Source organism: Penaeus japonicus, unplaced genomic scaffold, assembly GCF_977035675.1.
Source record: "Penaeus japonicus unplaced genomic scaffold, GWHDUDI00000001_assembly GWHDUDI00000013, whole genome shotgun sequence".
In the NCBI taxonomy this organism is placed as follows: Eukaryota; Metazoa; Arthropoda; class Malacostraca; order Decapoda; family Penaeidae; genus Penaeus; species Penaeus japonicus.
In genome coordinates, this window is record NW_028234415.1 from 10,391,197 (window position 1) to 10,401,196 (window position 10,000).

Consider the following 10,000-nt stretch of genomic DNA (forward strand, 5'->3'; position numbering starts at 1 on the left):
AAATACACATCAGTTTACCAATTTCTCCTGCAGACGAGTCACAAAAGCGCATCACAATCCTCCCTGACAAAATGTCAGAGGAGACTAAGTCCTTGGTGAAAGAAATCCTGAGTTCATCAAACCCTAAGCCAAATGGAGGTCTGGGGACAAGCACGACCCCAGTTGACATTGGAGGCAACCTTTACGAGGAGCTTGACCAGAAGGAGGCCAACGAGATCCTGGTCAGATCCTCGCCCATGGAGGTTTGTTTTTCGGCCCAATATTTACATGAGAAAAAAAATGATGAATGAGATATATCTTTTGTGTTGATATGATAAGGGGGTCAGGTAGGGAATGGATATATATAATGTACATATGTTATATCAAGAAAGCTTTGAGGGGTTGGACTTATAACTATTATGTAAAATATGATCTACAATGAGCCTTCCTGCTAGGTGCAGAGCTTGATAAAGAAGGCGACTATCACATCCGGTGCTAATGAGACAAAGACGTAAGTGTTCCTTGCAACTTTGTCACTTCTTAGCTGAATTGTGGGAAGAGAATTGTGGATTGGATAAGTCATGTTATACAAATTTATAAAGGAGATTGATGTTGTTATTGAAACAATTATCTAATTTATATATATATATATGGATGTGTGTTATAGTTTGCTGATCTACCCACCACCACCACAAAAGGGAGGAATATCCATCACGACAGATGACTATTGTTGCCTTGAGGAAGAACAGTTTCTCAACGATGTTATTATTGATTTCTACCTCAAGTAAGTAATTTGTTTATTTTATTTTTTTCATTGCTAAATTGTTGAATGGATCCAGCCATAGGTATGTATGAATAGATTACCACAAATATTTCTTCAAGATTGAAAGAACCAGTTTTAAATTAGTATTAGGAAACCTGCAAAAAGGAAATATGTCACATGTTTCCATTGTTTGCTGAAGGATCCCTGGTGATTATTTGTTATAATATTAGCATTGTGTTCCAGGAGTTGATATGAGTAATATATCTTCAGTATTTAACTTGGTTTTGGATCTTTTATTATAAAAGAAACATTGCCACAGTAGTAAAGGAAGCACTAAACCTTTTAAGATTTTGAAAGACTTCTCATAAGATGTAAAAAAAAAACACAGAATTTTTGCTGTTGTGCACATCTTGTGTTTGTGATGATGAAATCTTAATAACTAATTTCCTTCCATGAAGATGGCTGCTCCAGAGTAAAATGCCAGAGATCCACCGCAGCCGTACACACGTCTTCTCAACTTTCTTCTACAAACGGCTAACCTCAAAGCCCAAGAGAGGTAGAAGACCCCATACCACAGAGGATGATCCTAAGCTCTCCCCTGCAGAAAAACGACATGCAAGGGTCAAGTCCTGGACGAAAAATGTTGATATCTTTGGAAAGGATTTCATCATCATTCCTATCAATGAGCAGTAGGTTTAATGTGTTCAGTCAAACAAAGTTGGTTTAGAATTCCTTGAATATAAATCTGTTTTACCTGATGAATAAAAGATTAAGGAAATATTAACCCATTCCCCGGGCATTCCGCGGCCGGCGGTCGCAATAACCGGGGGGGTTCGAAACGCAAAGCCTAAAACGCCCCCCCCTCCGAAGGCCACAAGCGCACAAACGAACCACGGTTGCCCGCTCTCGTACTACGCGCGAGCGCGGCATTAGCGCCCCTCATAGCCGCGTCTGGCGCGAAAACCACAATACGTGCTATCACGTCAACCGGCGTGAATGGGTTAAGGAAAAAAAAAAAAAAAGTTTTATTACCTTTTCCCTTTCTTTTGCAGTGCTCATTGGTTCCTGGCAATTATATGTTTCCCTGGCTTAGATTCTCCAATCAGAATCTGTGATGGCCAGCCTGTGGCTCGGCCAATATCTGAGAAACCCAAGCGACGGAGATCTACCAGGCCCAAAAATAGAATTGAGGTTAGTGATATAGTTGTGTAGCTTTTATCATATTTTCTTCATTTCCTGCCAGTCATTTGTCAGTGATTGTATTCTTTTTATTTTTGCTAATTTTTTGTTTTCATTATTTTTGTGACACGTTATTGGCAACATTCAGCAGATCCCCATTATCGATGATGGCGAGTGGAGTGACCGGGATGAAGCAGAGGGAGAGGAGGATGAACTAGAGGAGGATGAGGAAGAGGAAGATCTTCCGGCTGCTAAGAAGAACAAACTGGAAGCTGGCAAGGCTGAGGACGCACAGGGGGCAAAGGAGACAGCCACTCCACCACCTGCCATTAAACAGTGAGTTTTGGGTTAGTGCTTGTGTAAAAGGAGCAATTGTAAATTGGGTGAACTTTTATTTTTGTAATAGAGGGAATGAAACATATAAAAGAGGGAAGACAACCTGTAAGAGAGGGAAGATGACCTGTAAGAGAGGGAAGATGACCTGTAAGAGAGGGAAGATGACCTGTAAGAGAGGGAAGATGACCTGTAAGAGAGGGAAGATGACCTGTAAGAGAGGGAAGATGACCTGTAAGAGAGGGAAGACAACCTGTAAGAGAGGGAAGATGACCTGTAAGAGAGGGAAGATGACCTGTAAGAGAGGGAAGATGACCTGTAAGAGAGGGAAGATGACCTGTAAGAGAGGGAAGATGACCTGTAAGAGAGGGAAGATGACCTGTAAGAGAGGGAAGATGACCTGTAAGAGAGGGAAGATGACCTGTAAGAGAGGGAAGACGACCTGTAAGAGAGGGAAGATGACCTGTAAGAGAGGGAAGATGACCTGTAAGAGAGGGAAGATGATCTTGAAGAGAAGGAAGATGACCTGTAAGAGAAGACGACCTGTAAGAGAAGGAAGACGACTTGTAAGAGGGGAAGATGACCTGTAAGAGAAGATGACCTGTAAGAGAGGGACAGACTGACCTGTAAGAGAAAGGAAGACGACTTTGTAAGAGAGGGAAGAACAACCTGTAAGAGAGGGAAGATACCTGTAAGAGAGGGAAGATGGACCTGTAAGAGAAGACGACCTGTAAGAGAAGAATACACTTGTAAGAGGGGAAATGACCTGTAAGAGAGGGAAGATGACCTGTAAGAGAGGGAAGACAACCTGTAAGAGAGGGAAGATGACCTGTAAGAGAGGGAAGATGACCTGTAAGAGAGGGAAGATGACCTGTAAGAGAGGGAAGATGACCTGTAAGAGAGGGAAGATGACCTGTAAGAGAGGGAAGATGGCCAGTAAGAGAGGGAAGACAACCTGTAAGAGAGGGAAGATGACCTGTAAGAGAGGGAAGATGACCTGTAAGAGAAGACGACCTGTAAGAGAAGGAAGACGACTTGTAAGAGGGGGAAGATGACTGTAAGAGAGGGAAGATGACCTGTAAGAGAGGGAAATGACCTGTAAGAGAGGGAAATGACCTGTAAGAGAGGGAAATGACCTGTAAGAGAGGGAAGATGACCTTAAGAGAGGGAAGATGACCTTAAGAGAGGGAAGATTGACCTGTAAGAGAGGGAAATGACCTGTAAGAGAGGGAAGATGACCTTAAGAGAGGGAAGATGACCTGTAATAGAGGGAAGATGACCTGTAAGAGAGGGAAATGACCTGTAAGAGAGGAAGATGACCTGTAAGAGAAGACGACCTGTAAGAGAGGGAAATGACCTGTAAGAGAAGACGACCTGTAAGAGAGGGAAGATGACTGTAAGAGAGGGAAATGACCTGTAAGAGAGGGAAGATTGACCTGTAAGAGAGGGAAGATTGACCTGTAAGAGAGGGAAGATTGACCTGTAAGAGAGGGAAGATGACCTTAAGAGAGGGAAGATGACCTTAAGAGAGGGAAGACAACCTGTAAGAGAGGGAAGACAACCTGTAAGAGAGGAAGATGACCTGTAAGAGAGGGAAGACAACCTGTAAGAGAGGGAAGACAACCTGTAAGAGAGGGAAGACAACCTGTAAGAGAGGGAAGACAACCTGTAAGAGAGGGAAGACAACCTGTAAGAGAGGGAAGACAACCTGTAAGAGAGGGAAGATGACCTTAAGAGAGGGAAGACGACCTGTAAGAGAGGGAAGACAACCTGTAAGAGAGGGAAGACAACCTGTAAGAGAGGGAAGACAACCTGTAAGAGAGGGAAGACAACCTGTAAGAGAGGAAGATGACCTGTAAGAGAGGGAAGACGACCTGTAAGAGAGGGAAGATGGCCTTAAGAGAGGGAAGATGACCTGTAAGAGAAGACGACCTGTAAGAGAGGAAGATGACCTGTAAGAGAAGACGACCTGTAAGAGAGGGAAATGACCTGTAAGAGAAGACGACCTGTAAGAGAGGGAAGATGACCTGTAAGAGAGGGAAATGACCTGTAAGAGAAGACGACCTGTAAGAGAAGACGACCTGTAAGAGAGGGAAGATTGACCTGTAAGAGAGGGAAGATGGCCAGTAAGAGAGGGAAGATGACTGTAAGAGAGGGAAGATGACCTGTTAAGAGAGGAAGATGACCTGTAAGAGAGGGAAGAAGACCTGTAAGAGAGGGAAGAAGACCTGTAAGAGAGGGAAGATGACCTGTAAGAGAGGGAAGACAACCTGTAAGAGAGGGAAGATGACCTGTAAGAGAGGAAGATGGCCAGTAAGAGAGGGAAGACAACCTGTAAGAGAGGGAAGATGACCTGTAAGAGAGGGAAGACAACCTGTAAGAGAGGGAAGACAACCTGTAAGAGAGGGAAGATGGCCAGTAAGAGAGGGAAGATGGCCAGTAAGAGAGGGAAGATGACCTGTAAGAGAGGGAAGATGACCTGTAAGAGAGGGAAGATGACCTGTAAGAGAGGGAAGATGGCCAGTAAGAGAGGGAAGACGACCTGTAAGAGAGGGAAGATGACCTGTAAGAGAGGGAAGATGACCTGTAAGAGAGGGAAGATGACCTGTAAGAGAGGGAAGATGACCTGTAAGAGAGGGAAGATGACCTGTAAGAGAGGGAAGATGACCTGTAAGAGAGGAAGATGACCTGTAAGAGAGGGAAATGACCTGTAAGAGAGGGAAGATTGACCTGTAAGAGAGGGAAGACAACCTGTAAGAGAGGGAAGACAACCTGTAAGAGAGGGAAGATGACCTGTAAGAGAGGGAAGATGACCTGTAAGAGAAGACGACCTGTAAGAGAAGGAAGACGACTTGTAAGAGAGGAAGATGACCTGTAAGAGAGGGAAGATGACCTTAAGAGAGGGAAGATTGACCTGTAAGAGAGGGAAGACAACCTGTAAGAGAGGAAGATGACCTGTAAGAGAGGGAAGATGGCCAGTAAGAGAGGGAAGATGACTGTAAGAGAGGGAAGACAACCTGTAAGAGAGGGAAGATTGACCTGTAAGAGAGGGAAATGACCTGTAAGAGAGGGAAGACGACCTGTAAGAGAGGGAAGACGACCTGTAAGAGAGGGAAGACGACCTGTAAGAGAGGGAAATGACCTGTAAGAGAGGGAAGATGGCCAGTAAGAGAGGGAAGACAACCTGTAAGAGAGGGAAGACAACCTGTAAGAGAGGGAAGATGACCTTAAGAGAGGGAAGATTGACCTGTAAGAGAGGGAAGATGGCCAGTAAGAGAGGGAAGATTGACCTGTAAGAGAGGGAAGACGACCTGTAAGAGAGGGAAGATTGACCTGTAAGAGAGGGAAATGACCTGTAAGAGAGGGAAGATGACTGTAAGAGAGGGAAGATGGCCAGTAAGAGAGGGAAGATTGACCTGTAAGAGAGGGAAGACAACCTGTAAGAGAGGGAAGATGACCTGTAAGAGAGGGAAGATGACCTGTAAGAGAAGACGACCTGTAAGAGAAGACGACCTGTAAGAGAGGAAGATGACCTGTAAGAGAAGACGACCTGTAAGAGAAGACGACCTGTAAGAGAAGACGACCTGTAAGAGAAGACGACCTGTAAGAGAGGGAAGACAACCTGTAAGAGAGGGAAGATGGCCAGTAAGAGAGGGAAGAAGACCTGTAAGAGAGGGAAGACAACCTGTAAGAGAGGGAAATGACCTGTAAGAGAGGGAAGATGGCCCGTGAAGAGCAGCTTGTCTTCTGGAATGCCAAAGATGGGTGCTGTGGGAGGGGGGAATGAGCGCGACATAAGACGCAGTGTCGGATTGTTTGCCAATTCGCCCCCGCACTCTGGATCTTCCTCTCCCACACATGCTGGGGGCACTGGTACTCCCGCTGTGTTCAAGTTTAGCGAGCGTGGCACATCTTCTGGCAGGACCATCGCTCCTCCAAAGCGTTACCTAGATGAAGAGGAAGAGTTATATCCAAAAAAACGACGTGATAAAACAGTACAAGGCAAAGCGCGCAGTATTGTTAGATAAGTCCTAGGCGCATTTGCAGAAACTAGCAAATGTAATGAGTTTTTAAAATAAATTGTGATGGTGAGCTTCCAGTTAATACTGGAAGGATGTCATGCCTATCAAAGATATATAGATAATTATTTTTCCAGGAGAACAAAAGTAAAAAAACAAAACAAAAAAAACTATACCCCGTGTAAATTTTCCTGAATACAGTGTCAACCAATTCATTTTTTCATTAAAGTATGAGCCTTCTGTATGAGGTGTGAATACTCTTGTATGACAGTGGTACAGTGAAAAGGTCCCCTTTTAACTTATAAGTAAAAAGGAAAAATAGCATGTAACTGAAGACAAATAAATACAATTTACATATTTTAAATCTGCTATGTTAGCAGTGTATATATACATTTATATATATATGTATATACATGTCTGTCAACATATCCACTGTGAGTTGCTTGTGTAATTAGGCCAGTGAAGAAGACCGGTTTGTTGGTTTGTTGGTTCAACATGCAAATAAGCTTTTTACAGCAGATAAGGTAGTTTGAAAGGGAAAATGTTCTCAGGAAGGTATGTGACAAAACTAACTTCAAGTGCTTTTTTTTTTTAGATTTTTTTTTATTGTTAGAAGTAACAATTATACATATATATATATGCATTAAAGTCTCTCCTCTCGTACAAATTTTAGTTGTATAATCTTGGGGGTTTTGGTCGTTGCACTTACAGCCCTTTTTGTTTTAACCTCCCCGTTAAAGCAGGCACTTTTTCAAACTTTAGAAGCTTAACAAAATAAAAAGAATTGGAGAACATTTTTAATGAAAACAGGGCAAAATGCAAGTATATTTAATTTCCCCTGGAAAGGTGCTGATGAAATATCTGAAACCATATATAGTATGTAGCTCTTGAGTTATGGTTGGAAATACCTGTATGGAATCTTTATTTATAGTGTGTTTGCATTGTCTGGTTTATACCGTCTCTTAGTCCTTTTTCAAAGCCCTTTGAGTTATGTGTCATTGATATAGTAGGAAGCTTTCTTCTAGATATGAACCATGACATTTCAATTTAATCTGGATTGGAAGTCTGTGATGAAAGGTTTTGTCTGTATGACCAGAAATATTCCTCAACATATTGTGATATAAAATAGAGATCTGTTATGTTCTTTGGTGTTGTTATTTAAAAGTTTTATCTCTCTTTCTCTCACTCTCAATCTCTTTCTCTGTCTCTCACCTCTTCCCACTTTCATTCCTTCCCCTTTTTCATTTATCTCCCTTTATGATTATATTACTTTTCAAAAAATGCAATTCTAAAGCATAATTGCAGCCAGTTAAAATTGCATCATATATTTTTTGTTTCGTTTTGGGGGATTTTGTCTCGTAGCAATTAGATTTTTTAGATCTTACTTTCTGCAGTGCTGAAGGGAAGAAAGAAAGTAAAAAGAAATTCCACTTGAGTTTGAATATCAAATGCATAATCCTATGACGTTTCTGGGAATACAGTTCAGTAAACTAGAAACTAGAAAAAATCGTTTTTTGTAAGAAACATTTCTGTATGACGATGGCAGTTTATTTCATAATAAATAATATTTTTTCTGAATCATATATTTTTATTGTCATATTTAGCTTCCCCATAAATTTGCAATGATTTGTTTGTATTTATTGGATAAAGGTAAGTAAACAAACAGCTTTGACTTGTATTAATCTCAAAGAATCTTTGTTACTTCTTTTTTATTAGTTTTTTCTTGTATGTATTATGTAATTGATGCACTGAGGCTAATAAACAAACGCTTACAACTTGTAAAGGATTTATTACAATTTTCTCAACGAATACCATTTGGAATAGCCATTAACCTCCGATATGTGATTGAATCTTCTACTAAATTAGATATTGTCTAATTCAAAGTAGAAGCCTTTTGGTTTGGGTTCGCCTCAAAAGTTGTGTTAGAATTAGAGAAGCCCCAATTCCGTATATGGGGAAAAACTTTACGCCCCTCTAACGACGTCTGCTTATCCCAAACGCAATGTCTTGGTATTTTTCGGAAGAGTGGAATGAACAGTTGTTCTCATCCTCCAAATCGATAGGGTGAGAGTGCACGAGATGTAAATGGCCAGCCTTTTCGTAAACAGGCCTGTTCTCATTTTCTCTCTCGCCTACTCTGTCTCTTCTTTGCGGTGCGAAGGAGAGAGAGCAATGGCTGATATGAACTTAGAGACTAGACTAGAATATTTGTTTTATGTACATTATGTCGTATGATTTCTGTACTTTTGCTTCTGATCAATAGATGGATTCTCCTGGATCACTTGTGCCAAAAAAAAAGAAAACACGTAATGCTATTAACTACCACCTAAATTATTTGCACTGCCAGAAAGCAGTTCGTTATATTTCACAAACAAGTTTGACCTTCAGTGGTCAAAGAGCTGGTTATTGCACAGTGAGAGGATATTTCACAGGGATAAATACACCGGCTTTGGAAAAGAAAAATGGATGCTCTCTGGAGGCGCCATTCGACAAGATGGCGTCGCAGCCGCGCCCGCGACTCCCGGCCGCCCGCGCTCAGGGCGTGATGGCGCCCCTCTTGGGCATCGCCGGCTTGGTCGAGTCCAGCTTGGAGAGGCTGGACACCGTGCGCAGGTCGTGGGACACGATGGAGTGGTGGCGGTGGCCGACGGCGCTGCCCGCCAGAGGGGAATCCAGGCGGGTCAGCTGGGCCGGCGCCTTCGCCTCGGCCAGGACGGACGGCGCCCTCGGGGGAGCCCTCGGGGGCGCCCTCGGGGGAGGCGTGCTGCCGCTGCCGCTGCCACCGCTATCGGAGCCGCTCAGGGTAAGGCGCTCTCGCGGCGGGTAGTGTTCGATCAGGGAGAACTCCCCCCTGGCCCCTGCCGAGCCCCCCTCCCTGCCGCTGGAGCCTGCCGACGACCCCTGGCGCTCGCGATCCTCGGCGTCGGCGGCGTCGGTGCTCTCCTGGCGCCGCGCGTCGCGGAGGGAAGCCGCCAACCTCTGGCGCCGCTTGTGGTCGCTGTGCCCCGGCCGCCCCTCCCCGCCCCCCTCCTCCTGCTGGAGCTCCGCCCCCCTGCCCTCTCCCTGACTCGGAGGCTCGGGCGTGTCCGCGCCACCGGCGCGCGTGGTCGCCGCGTAGGGAGTTCGCGGCGTCGTACCGCGCGCGTCGTGTGCGCCGCGTGACGCGTGGTGCGTGCGCCGCGCGCGTGGTTGTTGGGGGGCTGTGGGGCGTGGGCGTTGACAGCGGGGCGTCCTGCAGGTTTAGTCGTCTTTGTCCCGTTGTTCGAGGGTTTTTATTCTTTGTTCCCGGGGGGGGAGCGCCGCCCCCGCCTCATGCGGCCCGCGCGCCGCTCCTCCGCGTTGTCCTGCAATTGGATTGCAACGAATTAGGGCATATAGGGACCAATGATAGGCCTACATGGAGCTGAGGAGACTATTGCCAATATAGACCTGAGAAAGGATGTTTTTTTCCTGATCAGCGCAGGAATTGTATTAGGTGAGAATATCAAAAGATGATGGCATGTAATAGTCCTTAAATCCAGCAATGTAGGGAAATTCCGTAACCCGCATGACGGTTTTTGATCGTTAAAGCTTCGAATTCTACGACATAACGAGACTAATAAACAAACAAAGCACTTGAAAAACAAACAAACTGAATAGCAATTGCTCGGTGGTGTTGCGGAGAAATCAATTAAGCCGTAAAGAATTGTCTTGGCGTCTGGCACACGACTCGCTGATCTGGATCTTA

The 10,000-nt window shown here is 44.4% G+C and overlaps 2 protein-coding genes and 1 long non-coding RNA gene across 17 annotated transcripts in view; 2 read left to right on the forward strand and 1 right to left on the reverse strand.

Moving 5' to 3' along the window:
• Nucleotides 1-2,297, forward strand: part of velo (sentrin-specific protease 6 veloren) — a 28,647-nt gene extending 26,350 nt beyond the window's left edge. For 6 of the 15 annotated variants that reach the window (XM_086543158.1, XM_086543162.1, XM_086543167.1 and 3 more), the window contains exons 17-22: nucleotides 34-242; nucleotides 435-490; nucleotides 647-763; nucleotides 1,201-1,431; nucleotides 1,795-1,933; nucleotides 2,070-2,296. In XM_086543158.1, the coding sequence (XP_086399284.1) occupies nucleotides 34-242; nucleotides 435-490; nucleotides 647-763; nucleotides 1,201-1,431; nucleotides 1,795-1,933; nucleotides 2,070-2,261 (944 nt within the window). In that variant the 3' untranslated portion in view covers nucleotides 2,262-2,296. Of the gene's footprint in view, nucleotides 1-33; nucleotides 243-434; nucleotides 491-646; nucleotides 764-1,200; nucleotides 1,432-1,794; nucleotides 1,934-2,069 lie in introns of all 15 variants that reach the window. The other 9 variants (XM_086543161.1, XM_086543163.1, XM_086543171.1 and 6 more) reach the window with 5 other exon arrangements.
• A 3,709-nt stretch (nucleotides 2,298-6,006) lies between these two features.
• LOC147470594 (uncharacterized) lies at nucleotides 6,007-7,851 on the forward strand. Its single transcript, XR_015191520.1, has one exon. It is a non-coding gene; the product is annotated as an uncharacterized LOC147470594 (long non-coding RNA).
• The window catches only part of LOC122242569 (uncharacterized), a 95,994-nt gene continuing 93,249 nt past the window's right edge, over nucleotides 7,256-10,000 (reverse strand). Inside the window, 2 exon segments of the mRNA XM_086543173.1 lie at nucleotides 7,256-9,358; nucleotides 9,481-9,617. Coding sequence (XP_086399299.1) covers nucleotides 8,809-9,358; nucleotides 9,481-9,617 — 687 coding nt within the window. The 3' untranslated portion in view covers nucleotides 7,256-8,808.